The sequence below is a fragment of the Micrasema longulum genome, unplaced genomic scaffold, assembly GCF_059751315.1.
Source record: "Micrasema longulum isolate JH-2025_06_02 unplaced genomic scaffold, ASM5975131v1 h1tg002066l, whole genome shotgun sequence".
Taxonomy (NCBI): domain Eukaryota; kingdom Metazoa; phylum Arthropoda; class Insecta; order Trichoptera; family Brachycentridae; genus Micrasema; species Micrasema longulum.
This window is the reverse complement of record NW_028279233.1, coordinates 198,387-222,392: the sequence shown is the minus strand read 5'-3', so window position 1 is coordinate 222,392 and position 24,006 is coordinate 198,387. Positions and strand designations below refer to the sequence as shown.

General features: G+C 36.1%; 2 protein-coding genes across 7 annotated transcripts in view; one reads left to right on the top strand and one right to left on the bottom strand.

The window, feature by feature from the left end:
• The window catches only part of pyx (transient receptor potential channel pyrexia), a 28,542-nt gene extending 10,532 nt beyond the window's left edge, over nucleotides 1–18,010 (top strand). The window contains exons 3-15 of one of the 6 annotated variants that reach the window (XM_088239103.1): nucleotides 1,967–2,168; nucleotides 4,763–4,913; nucleotides 5,703–5,837; nucleotides 6,718–6,946; nucleotides 8,757–9,002; nucleotides 10,332–10,527; nucleotides 10,796–10,825; nucleotides 11,398–11,597; nucleotides 13,186–13,406; nucleotides 14,108–14,258; nucleotides 15,153–15,451; nucleotides 16,974–17,174; nucleotides 17,624–18,010. In XM_088239103.1, coding sequence (XP_088095229.1) covers nucleotides 1,967–2,168; nucleotides 4,763–4,913; nucleotides 5,703–5,837; nucleotides 6,718–6,946; nucleotides 8,757–9,002; nucleotides 10,332–10,527; nucleotides 10,796–10,825; nucleotides 11,398–11,597; nucleotides 13,186–13,406; nucleotides 14,108–14,258; nucleotides 15,153–15,451; nucleotides 16,974–17,174; nucleotides 17,624–18,010 — 2,648 coding nt within the window. Of the gene's footprint in view, nucleotides 1–1,966; nucleotides 2,169–4,762; nucleotides 4,914–5,702; nucleotides 5,838–6,717; nucleotides 6,947–8,756; nucleotides 9,003–10,331; nucleotides 10,711–10,795; nucleotides 10,826–11,158; nucleotides 11,301–11,397; nucleotides 11,598–13,185; nucleotides 13,407–14,107; nucleotides 14,259–15,152; nucleotides 15,452–16,973; nucleotides 17,175–17,623 lie in introns of those variants that run through there. The other 5 variants (XR_015824685.1, XM_088239104.1, XR_015824684.1 and 2 more) reach the window with 5 other exon arrangements.
• Nucleotides 18,011–18,074: 64 nt separating this feature from the next.
• Nucleotides 18,075–23,669, bottom strand: LOC148273126 (ubiquinone biosynthesis monooxygenase COQ6, mitochondrial-like). The gene is made up of 3 exons (XM_088239108.1): nucleotides 23,458–23,669; nucleotides 23,120–23,310; nucleotides 18,075–18,979 (listed from the first exon to the last, which is right to left on the bottom strand). Exons 1-3 carry the CDS (start codon nucleotides 23,627–23,629, stop codon nucleotides 18,665–18,667), a joined length of 678 nt encoding a protein of 225 aa, XP_088095234.1. The 5' UTR covers nucleotides 23,630–23,669; the 3' UTR covers nucleotides 18,075–18,664.
• Between the last annotated feature and the right edge of the window lie 337 nt (nucleotides 23,670–24,006).

Below are 24,006 nucleotides of genomic sequence, written 5' to 3'. Positions count from 1 at the left end.
AGGAAAGAATTTGATTGAGATCCATAAAAAACAAATGCTGTTTGTTAAAAAACAAACTTTTTTCGTACACAAAAAAACAACATCTTTCCATTTTTTTGTAAATGCATTCTCCTTAAGTGCAACCCTGGTAGATCGATGAATAAAACATTTATGCTCCTCACTTCTTTTTTACATATTAGATTGAAGATTTTAATATCTACGAACACGCACAGCGCAAATATCTATATTTCTCTGAAAACCGCACGTAAATCGGTTAAGCCGTTTAGGAGGAGTTCGGTGACATCACACGCACAGAGGAATTATATATATATATATAAAGATAAATTATATAAGGCTTAACGACAGACCAGCGAAGTTTCTAAATAAAAATCATACATTAAATTATGGTACATTTTTAAATGTGTGCGTGCGTATATGTATATATATATATATATACATTATTTATATATAATTTTTTATATATATATACATTATTTATATATATTTATATATATATATATATATATTTATATATATATATATATTATATTATATTATATTATAAATCTCGGCTCTTTTATGGGTTTTTGAAAGGTCCTAGCTTACAAAAGAAACAATTTATCAAAAAAGCAAAAATATAAATATGGTAAATACCCATAGTGCAAAAAAATCTAGTGCCATAATCCAGGGAGAAAATATGGGAACGCGTTTGTTTGAAGAAAAGTCGGACAGTGTTTCCTCTTAACTTCTAAATTTAATTTCCGTCAATTTTTCATATAAATATGCGAGCATAGAATTGATAATAGTCCAGAAACCGCATACGAGCATCAAACAGAAGACGACTAAACTACTCATAAATGAGTAGTTTTACGTTTTGACCCATTAGTTTCTTTGTAGACGACGCTCAGTACGCAACTCCTGATTTGAATTCAACTATGCCGTGTTGTGTCCTTTTAACGTGTAGAATACTGCTAGGATCTTAAAGAAACAGGATGGGATCACATTTCATGTGTAATTAGCAAATGAATGTGTAAGTAGCAAATACATTACTTAAAAATTGAATTATTTTTCCATCCGTCAGATTGTCGAAGAAATCAAAATGGACATTTCGGTAGTGTTGCCAAGGTAGTATTTTTTTTTACCCTACTTTGCTCATCTAATGAGAGAACTAATGAAAATTGGACCTCGGATTAAACAACTCTGTGGTGGACATTTGACCGACATTATCTTTAAAACATCAAATATTATTTAACATGATGTAAAAATATCCGTTTAATGTCAAATAAAATTGTTTTTTTTATTTTAAGTTCAAAGATCATTAATTCAATTACTCTTATTAAATGACCCTTTACTTATCTACTGTGTTGTGTCAATCAATATTTTCGCGTGCACAATAAAATTTTAGAGAAATTAACAGATTGCTATTTTTTACCTTACATTCGTGTTATGATTATATTTTTTTACATCGTGCAACATTTCGCGGCGACATCACGAATGCGCGCGACGAAAGTGGGGGATAGTGGGGGGATTTTTGGACACAGTCCGATGTATTCAAATATGATTCTACGCTCCTTCTCGACTATTCTTAATTATATGTATGTGAGTATTCATTATTTGTACAGAAAATTTAATTTTACTCCATACGATAACTCTGTTAACTATACGGACCCAGGAAAACCATGTCCAATCGAACAGTAAATTATATTGCTGCAGTATAGACTATACTGAATAGAAACATATTAGTATACTAATATTAAAATATATTTCACGTACACCTCGCCAGGAATCTGACTCGGGACCTCAAATATAGTAGGCGAACACCCCAACTACCACATTACAATGAGGGGTTATCTTCACTCGATTTCCTTTTTCATGATTTTCACCTGAGAGTAACAATCGAGTCTAAAACACTAGTTCAGGGCTCTGGTTCTATTTGACACACATAACTGTATTAGAAAAACGAATAAGCGTGAATTTGTATTTGCAGATGAGATCGTGGAGAGTCTCAAGGAGTTGGACACATGGGGCGCTGGCGAGCTGGTGTGCACGGATCGCGTGGCGGGAGCGCTCGCCCTCCCGGGGGCCGCCGGAGTGAGCTTGCTGTGGGGCTGCTGGCTGGCCAAGGCCCCCGCGGTGGCGCTGCTACTCAAGGCGGGCGCGGACCCAAATGTCCTCGACGCGCAAGGCAGGTTAGACAATTTCCAGTCACAAAATTAATATTTAAAGCACTACCTTTGTGATATTCCATTTCAGATTGATTGGTTGATTCGCAAGAACTTGTGACGTCGTTTAAAGTAGTTCATTTTTATTAATTTTTTCATACATTTTCGAGAAACTACGCAGTAAAATTAAATGCTGTCATTTTTACCGCCAGTAAGAAAACATTTTTTATATCCAATTTTCCGTTGCACCGAACTTCCTTAAGCTAGGGTTTCCTAGGACAGCGGTGCCCGTATTTTAACGGCCATACCGACCGGTTTCCCAGGAAAACGGTGTTAAATGGTGTTGATAACACCGTTTTACTAGAAAACCACACTCTAGTCACCTTTACGACGGCTGTCCACTGCATCACCGTTCACTACGGCCGTTAAAATACGGGCACCGCTGTCCTAGGAAACCCTAGCTTTATTGGCTGTTTGCAAGAGGCGCTTTTTCACCAGAAGCCTAGATGAATGAAGCTTATCCAAGAAAAACATATTTGCGTACCTAATTAAAAAAATATTTAAGCTGTTGAACATTTTCTGAACGATCTACAAAATCTACATATCGAAATACACGGCGCTTAGGAATAATGTATGTATTCGTTAACATTGATTATTATCTAGCTTGCATTTATACCAAGCCTTAATAAGACTTTGAATAACCACATTATATTTTTCCATAAAACACGCAATAATTGCATATCTCGGCAACAGGATAATAACCATTGGAATAACAGCTAAATAATAAGTTTATTATGCTTCCTACAACGCTATCACGTCAATATATTTTTTATACCCATTAACGCGCCTTGAATATAAACAATAACCTATTAATGCCAGTGAATAGAATAAAAAGAGCTATGAAGAACCGGATTACTCTATATAACTTAAGAGTATACACATCTCTATATAGAGGGATAACAGCTGGACGTGGGTAAGACCCTGTCACCGAGAGGATGCGTGTCACTTGATCTGCATCACCAAAGTGACCGAATCTTTTAAGTAGTTCAATTGAACGAATGTGTCTTTTGCTCATTCGGCTCATTTAGGTAATCATATCTCCGCATCTTTCGCATCATCGTATAATTTGTGTCTCCATATCTTTCGTGTCTTTCGTGTCTCTAGTTCGTTTCGTTCTTTCGTTCGCTTGAGTCAAATGCGTACGAGCGGTGAATCAAACAAATAATTCTAAACCTTTGGCTGGTTTGTCAGCATGATTTTCTTTATAGATTTGATAATATTGTTCTTTGGATATTATAATATCACAAACCTGTAGAAACAGATAAATTATTTTATTTACAGAAAAAACGTTATATTATATATTATCAAAAGTTATATTTCATGCTAGGTTTATTTATTTTTTATTTACTTTTACAATGAATTTTTAAAATCCCTTAGAGGGGTTACATTTTTTAAAATTAGGTTTTTATATTTATAACGTGTGCAGTTTTAATATATATTATGAAATAAACTAAGGCAAATTAAAAAAAATATACACAAATAAAATTTTAAAAAAAAAACATTAATCGGCCTCTAGCACAAAATGGATAACTGACCTAATAAGTTATCCCACAATTGGGTTGTTATTTCTTACATTGTTTCATTTATAATTATTTTTTTATGTTATATCGTCCGATTGGACTGTTATTCTGAAATTGATATATTTTAATCACTTCATAATTTTAAGTTACTTTTTTTTAATGTTAATTATTATGGTTTAAGACGGGCACAGCCTAATAAGCCATTATAAGGTTATAAAATATGAATGTTTTTATAATGAATTAATAAAATTGTTTCTGTTATTATTTATACAGCAAAAAAGAACAGAAAAATATAAAATCCAATAAACTCGAGTGAACAAACTAACCTCTTTTTCACATTAGAGGGCATTAATGAAAGACGAATACCTAATGTTTTCATCTCAACGTAAATAACAATTCATAAAGTAGCATTTTTATCGCGACATTTTATAATTAGTGTCAATTAAATTTCAAGTGCGACGCGCGGGAGATAAAGGAGAACAATTAACAAAGCAGCCAGTTTAGGCATTTAGGTGCCTACTATGGATACAGAGTGTATAATCTACCTACTAACCACAGAGATAAGGACACAATCTCGTTCAATGAATGAACGAAATGAGCTAGAGATCCATAAGACACGAAGATATGAAAGATCCAAATGACACAAAGAGCCATTTAGTTCGCGAACTAACTGACCGAGATGAAAGAAACATGTCTGTAGTTCAATGTTTCTGACCTTGTCAGTGTGACAGGGTCGTTCGCGAACTACACACCTCTAATAACAACACATTTTACCTATCTGCCGTCAGAGTGAATATTAGTAAATATTAGTATATAACCACTTATCGACTTTTTTAGTCTATTGGTTTCGAGACGTACCCGTCTCTTCATCAGAACACTCACTACACCAACATACAAATACTAAAATACACCTCCACCTTCACAACAGTTACTATTGACAGAGCTGGCAACAATGCGGATAATTAAAAACAACACCAAATATTAAATATCTGGTACTATTCATCGAGTCATCTTTTAACTTCTTGGGTAATTTATTTGCAGAAGTGGACTTCATCTTTCCGCTTTGGTGGGCAGTGCAGATTGTGTCCGGCTACTTCTCGACCACGGAGCGGCTCCTAGTGCGTGGGACAGCAGCCGCAAGGCTACGCCCCTGCACTGTGCAGCTAGTGCCAAGAGCGTTGCTTGTATTCAGGTGAGATATTTGAAATATTGAGGAGATTGATACTGATTTGAATAATCTGATGCCTTGCAGGAATTCTGCTTGCACACCGCAACTTAGATTTTACGTACTATCTGCGCAATATATAAGTACCTATATAAAAAAAAACAAATTAAATGGTATTAATGTAAGGCTAATTCCCCTTAAACTTTCCTAATTTTAGTTTTTAGAATTTAATTACGAATTTTAGACTCTTCTCAGCGCAGAATACGAATATTATTCTGTGTGTGAAATATAATCAGAACCAGCCCCTAATTTTAGACTCGTGTCTAAGTGTGACATAGAACAAGAACCCTGGAGGGTGTTTTCGACTTGATGGCTACCGACTCTAAGCTGAAAATTCTGAAAAGGCCAATTGAGTGGAGATTTGTCAACCTCGTGGTGTACTGGTTAGTTAGTTTGTCTGCCAAGCCTGAGGTCTCGAATTCTATTCCCGGTAATATTGACGTAAAATATGAGCTCGATAGGCGGCTTTTTACTACAGTATTTGATCTGACGGATCTCGACTGTTCATCTTGCCTTCACGTATATTACGAATGATCGCTTGCAATTGGAGTATCAATCTACTGCCCTTTGGACCTTTGCGTGCGAATAATGCGAATGATGTTTAAAACGCTACAATTTAGTATTAAATTACACGCAAGGCAAGGCCCTCTAATCTCAGGATAATCTTATCCTCAATTTTTAGTCTTGATTCGCCCCTATAAATTTTTGTCCCAAAGTTAAAATGGAATGCTTTATGACGATTTTTTTTCTTTCTAGGCACTAATCAAGCATAATGCAGACGTGAATGCGGGAATTAACGATCGCTCTCCATTGCACTATGCAGTCCAGAGTGAGGCAGAAGACTGTGTTAGAGTTTTACTGGAGAATGGTGCAAGAGCTGACACTCCGCAGGTTTGTCTATCACTTAGATTGAGTAACCTGGAGTTGTTTGCTATACGAATCATTAGTTTGTTGAAATATATTTCGAGTAGTACAAATGATGCATTTCGTTTAAAAACATTATCAAGCATATATATCAATGTGTTCAGGTGGATTAAGAATATAGTTATGTGTGAAATTTTTAATTTTCCTCCTTTTAAAAAACACGCACTATCCTGGATTCAAACTAAAGATATTAACTTTTTTTTAATGTGATATATTTTGTTGTCCTTTAATAATAAGGAATAGTTTTATGTTTTTTAAAAATATTTTCAAAGCAAAAATTTATACACATTTCTTGTATACCCACGAACAGGCCATGCCTTTGTGGGATTTTTTGTTTACTATTTTTACTATTAATATGTATTTCATTGCTATGTAATTATCTTTTTTTTATACACTCTGTTTTACCTCTTATGTATATTGTGAAAAAACAAAAAAAATGAATAAATAAAAGTAAAATTAAAAACAAACCAGAATCCTGGACGAGCGTTTTCGACTAGATACACTAGAAGGAAATCGAGAGGATTCCCTCTAGCCGATCTGGTAAATTAGCGGTTGGCACATTCTGGTATCAAGAGGAAGACTGATCTCCTTACTTTCCATGTATGTAATAAAAATGATCAAGTTACACTGCGATTGGAATGCCAATGCAGTGCCGTAAGCATTACTGGGTGCAGATAAGGAGATGGTAATATATCGAAAAAGGGCATTCAACATTTGTGTCATTTGTGCTCTAGGCATGCATCGGATTGAAAGATTCGGTTGGATAAAGAAATTGATGTTCGACAATAAACAAATAAATTTGTAAGAAAATTGGTAAATAGATGTATGTATTTATCTCATCGCTCAGGTGTTTACTGAAACTCCGTTACACGTGGCAGCTGCCCTGGGCTCGGCTCCCTGTGCCGCCTTGCTCCTGAAGCACGGCGCCGACGTGCGCGCCCGCTTCGGTCCCGCGCGCCTCACCGCCCTGCACCTGGCGGCGGAGGATGGACACGTGGACTGCGCCAAGGAACTACTGGACCGCGGAGCACCCACGGACACACCCAACAAGCGCCAGCAGACGGCCTTGCATTTAGGTAGAATTTTTTTGGTTATTATTACGTTCGATAAAAATATAAAGAACGACTTCTCCCATCGTTACGTCATGATAACTGTGATCAATATCGACAGCTCCAAACTCTAGCTGATTTTTTTTATATTCGTAAGTTTGGATATGAATCTTACGGAATAACAGATGAGTTTTTAGTTTCGCTTCGGCTCTACCATAATAATAATAAAAAACAGTATTAGTTATATTCCTTCAGTTCTCTCTTCGGAAGACAAGCGGTTTAATAAATAAACACCCACTTTATGTTCATACAAGATAAAAACCACAATTTCGAAAATTTACAAATGGCGTATTTATGCACTGAGGATAGGTCAAACCGGAGAAGTGGGTGTGATATAGCAGAATATTTGTATGAAGATCTATAGGCTCCTATTTCCTATACATGCAATGCTTGTTCTAAGTAAAGGGCCGTTTACAACTGGACAATACAACAGACAATATTGACATCTCCAAGCTCCGTAAACAGCCTCGACCGCGCGGGACAATGCGAAAATTCGGCTGCAGTTCACACGTGAGCGCTGCGAAAATGAATATACAAGACGGCGTTTATTACGAGCGAATTCAGTAAAAATATTATTAATTTCATACGAAAATGTATTAATTTGTGGTAATAATTCATTGTTCCGCGGAGATACCCTGCCTGTCTATTTCGGTGGCGATGTCTGGGGACAATGTTTTGTCTTATAGATTGCTGTTTACACAGGGACAGTGGTCGAGTCCCGGGACAAAACAAATTTGTACATACGACGTTGCGACAAAATCTGGGGTGCTATTCTGAATCTTCTCTACCGCCTAGAGAGAGAGAGAGTGATTAATTTGGGGATTTTAATTTTTTACATCCGATCCCACTTTGCTTTATATATGCCCACACTGGTGATTAAACATCAAACGATATGTAAAACTGTTAGGTATGACAATTTTTAGCCAGTTTATGTTTTATCTAGGAAACATCAGCAATGAGGAATTCCACTGTTTTCTCATTTTTTTTTATATTAGCGTACTATTTAACAAATGACTGTAATCAGTGTGTCACTTTTCAGTAGTGACGTCATGAAACGGTTGGCGTTCTTACTTTCACTGACCGCGGTAAGTTGTATTTCTCCAGCCAATAACAAAACTGACAAGAATCTATGGAATATTGCTTTGATTACTTCATTTAGTTGATCGTAATTTGCTCATTTCTATGTTATGGTTGTTTTTACGAACGTTTCGATTTAAAAAAAACCTAGAAAGTTGACATAATCTCTGGTTGAAAAAAAAGTATAATGAAAATTATACTCTTTTTTTCTATGGTCAAAACGTTCCTTACAAGGTGCGGGGCTTTAAAGCGGAAACCGGAAATACTACACGTAGATATAAGGAGTGACGTCATTATTTACGATTTTAAAATGAATACTATTTTTAACATTTTTTATTTATTTTTGCGTGCGTTTTTGAGATATTTCATCCTACTCCAAAATTTTTGAACATTTACATGTACACGAAAACATTTAAAAAAAAATATTCCGGGTTAGGCTTGAATTCCTCATTATCGTCTCATTAGTATTAATGTAGCTGATATCGTTGAAATCACTTTGTTCAAACTCATGTTTCATACATTTCATAGGCCGTTCAATGTGCGCTCTTAAGAAACAGCTATTTTATATTAATAAAAAATAAATAAAATAGTTAGAATATTTAACTATGCTTGTGGTCCGGGTTTGATTCTCGGCACGATCAACATGAAATACATATTCATACGCAGAGCATTTTTCCACTCACTGAGCTTATTTCTTTAGCATGCATCGCCCAGGCCACAGATATGGTGGAGTTGCTAGTGGCGCGTGGAGCCAGCATGACGTCACGCGACCAGGACGGGCGCACGCCCCTGCACGCCGCGCTGGGGAGGTCGGCGCGCGGCTCCGAAAGCGCACGAGCGCTGCTGGTCTCCGGAGCTGACCCCAATGCGCCCGACAACTACGGCTACACCCCGGTACACTTGTCGGCGTTGAACGAGTTCTCAACGTGCGTCAACATGCTATTAGGTAAACAGATTTTAAAACATCTCGAGTGCTCACTTTGAATAGATCTTACTCAACAGAGTGGACGGAATGTCACATGCTTTTATCCTAATACATTTCTAGCATCTTCGACTTTCTTCTTCTTCAGCCTTGTTCTCTCCACTGCTGGATAAAGGCCTCTTCCAAACGTTTCCACGCCTTTCTATCCTCCGCTTTTTTTATCCATGTTCTACCGGCTATCGAGGCAATGCAATAGGCCCATCTTTGTTGTGGCCTTCCAACACCTCTTTTTTTGCCCATGGTCTCCACATTATTACTCTGGGTGTCCACCTGTTATCATTTTGTCTCACCAAGTGTCCTGCCCCCTGACATTTTGATTCTGCTGTTCAATCCATGATACCTACGACTCCGATTCGGCGCCTAATCCTTCATTTCTAATTATTTTTCAGTAGCTGCCTCCACATAAATATTATATACTTTAATACTCCTATTCGTCGCACTCGACATACTGTATTACTGAGCTACAACAAATGCAACACCAGAGCAGCTCAAAATTCGCTCTTAGGAAGAGCAGTTAGTAACTTTTCTAAAATTGAGAAGATGTACGATTTAGACATCTTTAACGACTCAGGTCTCTGCTACAAACGGAAGCTGAGTCTTATAGATTTTAATGTTTAGTATTACTAATATTATTATTGTTATTATTGGAGCACATAAGGGAATTTGCTTATGTGTGCCCTACTTCAAAGTTTAAAGTTACTGTAATATTAGTATCATTTAGCCTCTTTGAAAATAAACAGAAACAATTAATACTAAACTAGGTACTACCAGAATACACACTACATAAACATCACATCTTATACACATCAATCCATACACCTCACTCCACGCACTACATTTCATACTCACAACAATAAAAACACAATCACTAGTAAATTCACACATAGCACAAATTTTTCTTACATCTTGTTGTACTGTTAGATAGTTGTTTCATATATTGTGTTGTGTACGTAATTGGTGCTGTGTTAGGTTTATTTTTTGTTCGTAATATTGTCTAGATTTATATTAACATAGCACTGTGTGCACAACATTAAATTTAAACAAATAAACAAATATTTTACAGCAAATAATAAATTAAGAGCGACCTATTGTGAAATTTTAAAAAAAAATCGCACTATTCCGGAGTTTCCATAAGCAACCGTGGTTTCGAAAATTAACAGGAAATATCCGTTCTATTGATTTTTCTCTTCAGTGTGTATGAAACTGACATCCCTTTGTACTTTTAACTTTAGCTCTGTAGCAATGAGATTGATCTGTTCTGGGCATTCGTTAAAATCTATGACGTTGTTTTAGATTACGGTGGCGACGTCACAATGAGGACAAAAGGTGGCCATTCTGCACTTTCTTTCATAGTTCGAAGAACTCCAGAAGTCCTACCCCACTACATCAAGAAGTTCGACGATGCTATCAGGGTGGTGGATCACGAGATCGGTGATGTGGATTGTGAATTGAAACTAGACTTCAGGCCACTGGTGCCACTTGCTGCAAGGTTTGAACACTTTTGAAACACCCCTCTGTTGGCTTGAGTAAATATCGAAATAATTTTACGATTATTATTCAGAAACGCAAAAATTTATCGATGCAAAATGCATGCCTAATACTAACATTATTGTGAATTATGTACTTAAACGAGGATCAAACACAATGCGAAAAGGAAGCAAATCGCAAATTGGTGAGGATAAAATAAAGAATATTACGATTACTGTGCATAGCTTTTCAAAATTTGCAAATGAAATAAACCAATATGCTTATTTCAGGACTGAGAAGCCAGGAGAGAATTTGAATATGTAAGTATTCCGAGAGATCGATCACACTGCAAACATTGCTTTTTGGTTTACAGCTTGTTTTACACGCATCACTACTATCGACATATTTTGGTTTACAGCTTGTTTTATACACTTCACTACTATCGATATTCATTTTTTGATAATTTTACAACAGGTAGTCGGAGAGCTTACAGAACATAATGCGGAACTAACGCTTAAACTAATAACAATTTATTGTTTAAATATCTGAAATAACAACACGGACCAATAAATAGGTTAGATACGCAAATATAAAGTTGCTTCAAGATTGATTTTTAAGGATGATGCCTGAGACCATATCAACATCATACAATTATTGCGAAATCGCTAAATTAGAGATACACTAAAACTTCATTCCAAATTTCAGGGTACCAGAGTATTGAATCCATTCGCTTTATGACATCAAAATAATCGCATTGGTTTTGGCACGCTTTGGGCAAGGATTACGGTACTTTGAATAATAATTTCTTTAGAGCTTCAAACAATTTCAAAACAATAATCAGGGAAATTTACGGAAGCCTTTCATCAGTGTATAATGTGTGCGTTGATTACAGATTGGGGGGCATGGTAGGACAGGCCCGAAGTGAGAGCAGCCTGCTTCTGTCCTTCGTGGAAGTGGGACAAAGAGACGTCCTGAAGCATCCTCTCTGTGAAACCTTTCTCCACCTCAAGTGGAAACGGATCAGGAAGTTTTTCTTCGCTAGTTTAGTATGCCACGCGATTTTTGTTATGCTGTTCAGCGTCTATATTCTCGGTGAGTATTATAAAAAGGATATTACGTAATGCAAAAAATTAAAACTACGATAATTTGTATTTATTTTTTTAAGGAATATAAAAAGTATCACATTATCAGATTTAAACACGCCAAGGATAGGCATTAGGGATGCTTTGTCAATGATTGAAAGTTAAATAGTAAAATAAACCACTCAATATACGAGTATTGAATACCTAAGTATCTGAAAGGAAATCTATTAGACGTAGCTTTCGTTTTTATTGTTCAGAATGTAGATAAATAATTGGTCGCTGATCATACCAGTCCATGGACGAATTTGGTGACTGTCCTGCTTGTTGAGTTTATGACTCGAGGGACCACAATAAATTCGGAAAATTATTGCGAGACCTTGAAAAAACTCAGAAGAGCCATCCAAAATCGCCGGAGAGGAAGACTGACGAAAGGCGTTAGACTGCACCACGACAACGCGCAAAATTTTGGCTGGGATCTCGTTGACCAGGCTCCTACAGCCCTGATCTTGCACCGAGTGACTTCCACTTATTTCCGAAATCAAAGCAACACTTGGGTGGACAACGTTTCGAGACAGATGAAAGAGTGCAGGAAGCGGTCACCAAATTTCTCCACGGACTGGCGGCGGACTTCTTTGAAGCTGGATTCCAAAATTGGATAAGTCGTCAACAAAAATGCGTTGAAAAATCTGGTGATTATGTTGAAAAATAGTTAAGAAATTAAGCTAAATAAGAATAGGCATTCGCATTATTATACCAAGTTAAAAATATTCCCGATCAAATTGTTACTCTTAGAAACAAAATTACCGAAACGGTCTGCCTTATTTCGGAAGACCGCTAAATGAATTTGGCTTAATAAATTATTACCGATAGCAGAAAACTTTGGAATAACCAACTTGTGTCGGATCTCGTCAAGTCCTAATTATTTCTAAACCGGAGAAAAAGCAGGTTCTTGACAAACTGCGTAAATTTTGTGACTCACAACAAACAACTGGAAATTCCAAGTCTGGGGTGAAGTGCAATAACAATAATAATACATTTTAACAAAACCCACACATCAACAGAGTTAGTCAGAGTTGGGTCTACGAGGTCATTCCGTGACTCACATTGTGATATGGAGCAGACGTTCAATGAATTAATGACTCAAGAGCTAGACGATTAGAGATATTTAGGAATTATAAAAAAATAATGAAGAACACTTTTGCGTTAATTATTTACCACCCATTGCCTCTCAATCTAATGATCAGCAGGTTTGCCTACCACGCCGAAGGTCTCGGGTTCGATTCCCGAGATGGTTGATATGAAATATTTATTTAAAATTGTGTTATTACTCTAGAATAATAAGTAGACCTGGGCGTATGAAACCTGAAACGTAAGACTGATTATTTTACTGATCGAGATACTTTGCAGTTGATGTTCTGATGCAGAGTCGTGTGTACCATTAGGTGCGGATAAAGGGAATGATGATGACGAATTCGATCCTATTATTTCTCAAAATAAACGCTAACAGTTGCATTTTCAATCTTCCAATTGATCTCGATCTCGATGAAGAGCTCATAAAGGTTGAATTCGGCACATATCTTCAAAGAGTTTGTTTTCAGGTGTGTATCTTCGCGACTGTCCCCCCCAGAACCGGAGCTCCGTTGTCATCGAGTGTCAAGTGCCGCTGATAGTCAAGGTCGTCGGCTACCTTCTCATAGGGCTCAATCTGCTGCTCGTCATGCGCGAGTTGTTCCAGGTGCTGCACAGCCCGGTGGTCTACTTTAACCAGGGCGAGAACTGGTTGCAGTGGATGGTAATCATCAGCGTCTTCATGTGCGCGGTGAGAGAAACTAACTTGAATGCATGCGTCACGGTATAGGATGGGGAGGCGTAGCTAAAACTACGGTAGATCTTTTAGCTAGAGGATAAATCGGTAACAAGAGTGACTATAAATAAACCGTTTTGACACCCAAGCAACCAATTCATTGTTTTAATGTCCATCAGATCCATATTAGTAAAACAATGATACATACAGAAGAAAAAAGCACACGCCCACATTTTTAAGATATCATCATGCGCCTCACAAGGAAATTTCAAAAATTATTTACATATATATTAATTCCACAAAATTTTATATTACAATACCAATCCAAGAGCATACAACAAAGTACCAGAGGAGTGGTAAAACAAATAGTACTATCTATGACTTGTAACAGATTTGGGTAGAATTGTAAATTGAAATTTATGTATAAATGATCAAATTGATAAAATACATAAAGAGAGATCCCCAGAACGGCCAGTTCAGCGATATTGCTGACGGGCGATTAATATATGAGATGGATTATATGTAGTCGATTAGTAATGTCGCAGTCGCGAACTCCATGTCGGGAGTTTTGATTTTACCACAGTCTGTTTACCATTTTCTAACACGGGTTTTTACGACTGAACGACAATGGCTCTTAAATTAGATAGAAGAATCAAATTCATCAGCCTAACTTGTTTTATCAAAATACTATAATGTTGTTTATATATTCTTTTAAGGTTCCCGGCGAGGAAGACAATATTAAAATGGATCTCTCAACTTGGCAACATCACGCAGCTGCAATAGGAATTTTCTTGGCATGGGTGGAGCTGATGCTTATTGTCGGAAGGTTCCCCATGTTTGGACTCTATGTTCAAATGTTTGCGACGGGTAAAACAACTTATTCACTAAACATCGGAATAAGCGATGCCATGAACATAAAGAGCTGACTGATATAATTCAAATCGGAACGGATGATTTTCTTTCAAGGGTTTTAAAAATGTATTTTTGGACATTGCAATCATAGTGGCATAACTCAGAAAACCCATTTTTATAGAGCAGTTTTACCCACACCCACCTAAGTAAACTTCGTAACACCCACACTATTCGTAAAAACAAAGGCACGACGTAAAGTTTGCTTATTTGTGCTATCTAGTTTGAAATGTTTTCAGAAATAACAATGGCATAATGATCATTGTGCCAATTTTATTTCTTAAATTTGAAAAAAAAACGTTTAAAACTGTAATTTTTGCTTTTAAGGCTACATGAACATTTTTAGGAATTATGCCATAAATTGTGCAGATCGGAAATATATTCAGAAACAATTCTGCATACTCGTACTTAACTAAAAAAAGACAATTTTGGACTTATTTTATTATTTTTTTACATATTTATTACAGCAATTTACAAGTAATTATTTATACAACAAATTAATTAAGTAGTTAAAGTAAACATATATGTAATTTTTTTTTGCTGTTGGTTCATTATTATCGCTCAGATGCAATATGACAACAATACGAACATTAAGTTGTATGACAATGGAATGATTTACGTAGGTCATTAAAACAATATGGCATAAGTGCTAAAAAAAGAGGCAAATCTTTGAACTTGGTGCGAGTTGAACAGACTGAAGTAAAAACATTAGGTAGTCAATGTTAGGAATAAGGGAATAAAGAAAATAAATGATTTTACATGTTTACGCATTATGTTTCTTAAACCAGCGTTCATTTGTTTAGTTATTTTGTAGAAATAAACTTGTTTTTCTAATGAATGTTTTGTCATCAGTTTCAGTAAATTTTTCCAAATTTCTGTTGGCGTACTCCTGTCTACTGATAGCCTTTGCCTTCTCCTTCGGCGTCCTGTTTGCGAACTTCAAGCCGTTCTTCAACATCTTCCTGAGTTTCCTGAAGACTATTGTCATGATGTCCGGCGAGGTGGAGTACGAGGACCTGTTCTACCCTGATGATAACACCTTAGAAATACTCTATCCGGGTACAGCTCACGCCCTCTTCATCACCTTCGTGCTTCTCGTTACCATAATCCTGACTAACTTACTGGTCGGCTTGGCTGTCAGCGATATTCAGGTGTGATTAAATTTATTGTCGGTATTTTAAATATTTTTTATGCACATTTATACATTCTGAATCCCTCACTTCTATGCACAGGCGGCTCCTGTCCAAAAACACCGGCAGTACATGTCTTTCCATTCTGTCAACTTATACCTATATTAATATATTGAGTTTTTCTACTGACATTTCTTGGTGGAACTGCATTTGAATTATAATAATAAAAATACTTTATAGTTTTATTCCACTTTTATTTATAAATATTTTATAATTTTTTTACCAGTGACCGGGTCACGTCACCAGTCACCGTCACCAGTCTGACGATGTCGGTCACGACGAAACCCAGTCACTGGTAAAAAAATTATAAAATAATTATAAATAAAAGTGAAATAAAACTATGAAGTATTTTTATTTTTATTATTATAATTATACCTATATTATGTTAAATAACATTATAATATGATATAAGCAATTATACACTAAAACAATACTCGCTTACAGATTCAAAAACTATTCTCACTCAAACGAAAGACATAACCCCAACAATACAACACATACAAATAATATAATTACTAGATCCTCAACACGAAGATAACTTAAACAAATACAAACTACCACTTTCCGACAAAGGGATTTTGAGTATTATGCAATTAAAATCTATAGCCTACTTCCACTATCCATTAAAACAATCAGTAACGAGAAAATGTTCAAAAAGGCTATAAAAAAATGGATAGTGGAACTGGGTAGAAGTAAAATGGATTGTCTGATTCGCTCAAACCAATACTGAATCAAGCGCTCCACAAATGTATAGTTTATGTTATGTTTTCGTTCTTTTTTTTTTTTTGAAAAAAGGAATAGTTGCGTTCTTATGATTTCCCCAATTATTTAATTATGAGGGCCATTTTCTACGAGTTGTAAATAACTCACTATTAGAAAATGGAATCGAGTTGAGGTAGAGAGATTCGAACCACAGACCTTTAGTCCGTGAGTCCGAGACACTAGCCACAGGACCACAACTCGATTATGTTATTGAGCGTTTTTTAATATAAATAATATAGGTAAACATAAATAGAAATATAAACATAAATACGTAGGGTATAAAACTGTATGTACATTTTGTTAATTATCTCTGTATATTAAGTCTTCTTTGTATATTCTCACATGTAAAAATATTTTTAAAAAGTAAATTCTTAAGTGTCCTGAGCGTGGGTAACCCCAGTGAGGTCACATTATTTATATTATTAATCGTTGTTAACTATGTGGAAATTTTTTTTATGAATAAATAATTATGTCTGACATGTTTAACGAGCTATAGGAATATGTGCAAATGCCTCAATGAAAAATACACAGATAAAATAAGAAATCCCTTTCCGCACCTTATGGTGCATAGAGCACTGCACTGGTACACCAATCGCAACGTATCTTGATCATTTTTTGTTACATGAAGGTAAGGTGATCAGTCTTACGCTCCTTCCACCAGACCATTTCCTAAAAGTCCTAAATAACTTGTGCTGGAGAAAATAATATTTTCATATTGCAGGCTTTACAAGAGAGTGCAGGTTTGGACCGACTGGTCAGACAAGCCGGGGAGGTGGCTAGGATGGAGAGCCTCCTGTTCAGTCCCTTGCTGCGATGGATGCCCCTGAGGGTACTGGCCCTACTCCACAAGGGGGCCCTACTTCTGTCGGAGCCCTACCGCTGGGCCCTGGTCATCAGACCGAACGATCCCAGAGAGAATAGGGTGAGTAGAAGGAAAAATACTCATTATATTTTGTAATTATCGGCAAAAAATATTGATGGTTTTTTTTTTCCAATTTGTAGTTTGATGATGACACTACCAAAAGTAAAAAGAAAAACACTTTTTATTACTAGATATAGACATAAAACCAAAAAGCGAATACTCATTGCAATTTTATGCATATAAAATGTTGTATAAATTTTTCTCTGTTTTGGTTTTAAAGATTAATCAAAATGGATGTAATTCAAATTTAAAAATAAATAATTGTATGTAATGAATTGAGTTCAGATTCCGGCTGATAAAGATTACGCTTTAAAACAAGTAATATTTGATATATAAATTAGAAGCCATTTGATACAACAGTTACACAACAATGGTGATATAGACAGTGATGTTTTGCTATATGTTACAATTCACGTGATTTTATTGTTGTTTTAAATTCTTATTTACAGATACCACGGAGTTTAATCACGAGCATATACAAACTGGTGGCGAGCAAAAAAGAGCAGGCTAAAGCCGCAATGCGGAACAACAAGATCTGTCAAGGGACGCCTATCATATCGGATCGGAATATGACCATTAACTATAGACACCAATCGATCGTGAACAAAAACAATACGGGGCTGAGACCCAGAACTACTTCGGATATAACAAACTTAGGACCGAGGACATTCAAGACATCTTCTGTCAACAGAGAGCCGGAGGGCACAAGTGTCGCGAAGCAGATAGCAGAACTGTGTGAAAAGATGGAGCAGTTTCAGAAATCTATTGAAGCAAAGATGGCTTCGTTTGAATCCAAAATTGAAAGTCTGAGTAAAAATAGCGAAGAACAAAGTTGACATTATTTAGATAGATTTTTATCAGGATACATATTTACTTTTCTGTTTTTAAAAATACATTATTAAAAAAATATTTCGGCTGTTCATTATTGCATCATCATCATTCCCCATTCCGCACCAAATGGTGCATTGGGCACTGTATTGGTACACCAATCGCAGCGTATCTTGATCATTTTTGTTACATCAAGGTAAGATGATCAGTGTTACGCTTCAGGTGCCAGTCCAGGGTCTATGAAATACTATATTGTAAAAACACCTTTTCAGATAAATATTTCATATCAACCATGCCGGAAATAGAACCCGAGACCTCTTGCATGGTAGGCAAACGCGCTGACCACTACACCACGAGACCGACATTATTTACTTAGTTAGTAGTTAGAAAAGAACTTGAGACGTCCATGCGGATAAATTTCAGAAATACAAAACTTTAAAAATCATAGCGCTGATAATACGACACATAAAAGTTTTGTTAGAATTGCCAGGGTAGTTGAATTTTTTACCCGGCTTTCTATTTATAAGTCTTAGTTTAATATTAAACTGTATAGTCCAGCTTACTTATAAAACGTTTTTTGTGGTAAAACATAACACAAAATTATCTTAGATTTGTGTTATGATATTATATTTCTCGCGGTTTGGCAACATTCCGCGGCCACTTCACGCATGCGCGCAGGTGTGATGTCGTGCAGGAAGGTGGGGTATTAGTATTTTAAATTCACTTACCAAAAGGTTGCAGGAGTAGACGTTTCCATCCTCCAACTTGATGATAGGTTTCCCCCCTTCGCAGCTCGGAAGATCATAATCGGCTATTTTGGCGCTGTGGATCACAGTCACAGGGTTCGGGGCTTCGCAGGATGTCAGTTCCGTATTCACAGCATGAAGAAGAACGTCATTCTCCACAATGTAGGCGACATCGCTCTCCAGGTTGTCCTTGTTGAAGGTGATCATGGCATCGGAGCAGGAGTCCCAGACCTGTAAATAAAGATCGGGATTAGATATAAATTATCCATTTTACTGTAGAGAAAGTATTGTACAGAAATAGTGCTGGATATTTTTACTTTTTTTTTTACGTTACATTTTTTTTGCACCACAACAGGCCAGAATTATATCACAGAACACCCAGGATTGAGAAAAATCACGTTTTTTGTGTTCTCACCGAGAATCGAACCCGGAACTTTCCGTGAACAAGTCAAGGTCTTGACCACTACACCGTGGAGGTTCTTGTAATATGAAAGTCTAGGCATTTACAGGGATTGTAACCTGTCATTGGCTGGTTTAAGTGATCACTTTCATACAGTGCAACATTCAGCATTAATAATAATATTATTTTTTTTTACTGTATTGCAGCATAGTTTATTAAGTCGGGTGGCAAATTAATTCTCACATGGCTACATAAACTTTTTAACTTGTGTCTCAAGGAGGAAAGGACTCCACCTGATTGGAGGAGGGCAGTTGTTATGCCGTTATACAAGGGAAAGGGTTCTAAGGCGGAGTGTGGGAATTACAGAGCTATCAGTCTTCTGAGCGCTGTCGGCAAAATGTATGGAAGAATACTGATAGAAAGAGTAAGAAACGTGACCAAGGAGAAAGTATGGGATGTACAGAGTGGATTTATGAATGGTAGAGGATGTATGGATCAAATATTTGCATTACGCAATATGACAGAAAAGTTTTTGGCGAAAAACCAGAAGCTTTTTTGCGCTTTTGTTGATTTGCAAAAAGCATTTGATCGAGTTGATAGGAAAAAATTATGGATGGTTCTATCGGAGTATGGAGTGAGTGACAACCTTGTCCGCGCTATTGCTTCCTTGTACAAAGATAGTGTAGCGTGTGTAAGGGTAAATGGGTCATTAACTTCCTGGTTTGACATCCCTAAAGGAGTCAAACAGGGATGTGTAATGTCACCGTGGTTATTCAACATATACATGGATAAATGTATGAAAGAATTGAAAAGTATGGATGTGGGAGCGAAAATGAGTAATCTAACTGTCAGTTGCCTTCTGTACGCCGATGACGCAGTCCTCCTAGCTGACAGCGAAGAGGAACTGCAATCCTTGGTTACTAAGGTTTACGAAGTGTGCAAGGAGAGTGATTTGCTAATGAATGTGCAAAAGTCGAACGTCATGGTCTTTGAAAGAAATGTAACTATGACTGAATGTAAGATTGTAGTAAATGGAGATAGTTTGAAACAGGTCGAAGAATTTGTATATCTGGGTAGTACGTTTACTAGAGATGGAAATATGGACAAGGATATTGAAAGGAGGGTTAGTGCCGGTAACAGAGTTAATGGTGCCTTAAAGTCTGTCGTAGCAAATAAGTGTCTATCGCAAGAGGCTAAATTAGCAGTTCATAATGGAGTTCTGGTACCAACCCTAATGTATGGAAGCGAAGCATGGAGTTGGAAAAAAAGGGACGAAAGTAGACTAAATGCTGTTGAAATGCGATCCCTCAGGCGAATGTGCGGAAAAACAATGTATGATAGGTGCCCTAATGTCGAAATTAGAGCAGAATGCAAGGCTGAGTTAAGCATTATCGACAAAATTAAGAAAGGTCTTTTGCGATGGTTCGGTCATGTGGAGCGAATGAATGATGAAAGAACGGCTAAAAAGATTTATGATGCGAATGTGTCTGGTTGTAGAAGTCGAGGAAGGCCGAGAAAGACATGGCATGATCAAGTACAACAAATTCTTGAAAGTGGTCATGTGAAAAGTCGGAATAATCGACGTGCGTGCATGAGAAGATGTATGAATGTGAAGGAAGCAAAGGAAGTGTGCCAGGACAGAGTGGTGTGGCGTTCTATCCTCTCTGCCTACCCCTCTGGGGAAATGGCGTGATGGTTAGTTAGTTAGTTAGTTATTTTTTTACTAACCATACTATACAATGTCATACTTACAAATATAATAACAAAGGTATACACAGTTAAATGGCGGACTTATTGCCACTAGCAATTTCTTACAGTCTAACCAAAACTAAATAAAAAATGTAATAAAAATTAATAAAAAAAATTATTAAAAAAATAAAAAACAAACAAATGAAAAAGTTTAGAAAACACCAACAGTAAAAACATTATACAAGATTATGGTGTCTATTGCTTACATTCATTATATATTAATACATTTTAATTTATTCTATTCCTTCCTATGTTTGAATGTCCAAATTTCCTCTACTCTTTCATCTGTGGACTTTTGTGAAGTAAAAGAGGCGAAACCTTTATTGATGCGAGTAAGATTCATATGGTTGAATTATTTCACTTGACGCCTGAAAATACTATTCCCTCTCTGTTGTAATAAATTTCAATCTTCATAACTTCGTAAAGGGTGAAATGCAGTCTTGTCTGCAAACATTTAGACACACTCAAAATATTTTTCGGTATACAGAGAAGCATAAAAAATATTTATGCTTATGAGTTATTTCAGGCGTTGCCTAATAGGCGAAGTACTGGGGAAGTTCAGTGCTGTGGGAAATTTGGTATAATGTTTTTTTGCATGCGGCAAAAATTAGAGCATTTAATTGTAAGGCAAAATGAAAATGAAATATAAAGTTTATATTTTCAGCACTACCTTTGTGGTTATTCATTATAATAAAATAAATAAAACAACTTTGTTTTTAACTACTAATTTTTATTTTTCACCGACCGGTTTGCTTTGAAAAATAAAAAATAGTGGTTAAAAACAAAGTTGTTTTATTTATTTTATGAAAATGAAATATCTCAAAACCGTATGAAAAAATGAACTACTTTGAAGACGTCACAAGATTTTGTAAATCAACCGATCAATTAGAGTTGGCATGTCATTTTTTTTTTACTAAATTGGTACATATATACACACACTAAAAACACCAATATGTACACCTCTCGGAAGTCATTCCTGGGAAGGTGAACGGCAAACCGGTCGGTGAAAAATAAAAATTAATGGTTAAAAACAAAGTTGTTTTATTTATTTTATGAAAATGAAATATCTCAAAAACGTATGAAAAAATGAACTACCTTGAAGACGTCACAAGATTTTGTAAATCAACCGATCAATTAGTGTTGACAAGTCTTTTTTTTTTTACTAAATTGGTAAATGTATACACACACTAAAAACACCAATAAAAACACATTGAGTATATAAGAGAATACAAGAGAAATGTACACCTCGGAGGTCATTCCTGGGAAGGTGGATTCACACTGAAGTATTTAATTATCTTCTGGATTGGCACCTAAAGCGTAAGATTGATCTTACCTTCCGGTGACAGATAATTGAAATATGCTGCATTTTATTTAAAAATGCACTGTGCAGATAAAAGTTTGAGGACGATGAAGAACTCACATTATTAAATACATACTGTATTTACATAAATTAAAAACGAATAATTTTACTGTCGAAATTTTTTTTTTTTTAAACCATGAAGCGGTATGCCACACTTAGGGCCACTCCTTGTGTGATCTGTTGTAGTTTATAATTTGTCATTATGCAAATAATATTGATAGAAATCAAGGTATTCATCTGTTATTGGTGGCATCTGTCTACTCTCAACTGAAGGAATGTCTCAATTGGATATAAAAAAAATGTCTTTGAATGCTCTTCTTGATGCTTGGCAATTGCGATGGGAATCTTCCCCTTCAGGGAGGGTTACCTTTCTTTTTTCCCTTCAATCTGTCACCGCTTAAAATCTTCTTGGGTTTTCACGATCACTAGACTAGGCAATTTTTATCAGGTCATGGTAAATTTAATGACAAATGATTTGTTTTCAATATTGTTGATTCCCCTTCGTGCGACTGTGGATATCCTAATCAATCTTCTGAACATATCCCGAGGAACTAAATGGAGCTTCTCGCTACTATCCGTGGCCATGTTAAAGGTCCTGTCGGAAATGCAGATCTGGTGACTTCTTTCAGCACAAAGATGCTAAGGCTACCAGATTACAGAGAGCTCCTTTGGGCAGCTTTTATCGTTTGGCAACGAGCAACTTTTCCGTGTATGTGGGCACCGCCAAGGAGACTCGTGTCCTTGAATGCGGTGTGCGGTATGTGGTGGGCGAGCTGTGTAGTGGTATTCATCTGAATAGCAATGAAAACCTAGGAACGAAGAAGCTTGATAACATAATTTGAGTAATTACCTATACACATACCTGCATGTTTTTAATGGGTCTACATCTCATCTCTTCAATGTGTTTCCATGCACCAATAGAATTCATTAGCTTCTTGGTGTTGTGGTTGATTGCTGATACTCGATTACTATACTGTTCTTTTAAAGTGAATTTCTGTTCCGGACTTCCTTCAAGCAGTAATATGCGCTGGGATGAAAGCTTAGTGTTTTTTGCTAAGAAAATAACAAAAAAAAACATTAATTATAATGAAACATATGTTTTTTTTAAAACACTTAACTTGATTTGCAGCAGTAAATAATAATAGTACAATTACTAATATCTAGGATAAAAAAAAAACTAAATAAGTAAATTATTCTAACCTAAAGTGCATGCTAGTGTACATCCCACCATTCCTCCCCCAGCAATAACAATATCATAATGGTTTTCTTTATCTACGTCCACATTTTGAATAGAAGAAATAAGCCTTTTGTTAATCTTGTTTAAAACTGTACAATTTTTATAGCAAGACCGTAAATATAAAGTACGGTTCATTTTGACAACTGACAATTAACAACTTGTGTTCATAAACATCACTGTGACTCGTTTAATGATCACGTTCGATCATTTTTTTAAAAAGATAAACCTTTGCGTTTATTTTTAAGTACTCAAATAATCCGATTCTGTGGCTATTTTCAAAAAGTCGTCAACAAATGTGCTAAAAAAATGTCAATCGAATTTCGGTAGAGAAAGGTTTGAACCTCTAAAACCTGAGTTCACCACACTATCGCGGAACCACAAATTGGTTTACCTATTGGCGTATTGGCATTGCATGGATCAATCAAAATCCTTTCTCTGCGTAAAATACTACATTGGGACAATTTTAACTCATACTGAACATTTTATCCTAAAACGATTAGTCTTATGCTTTA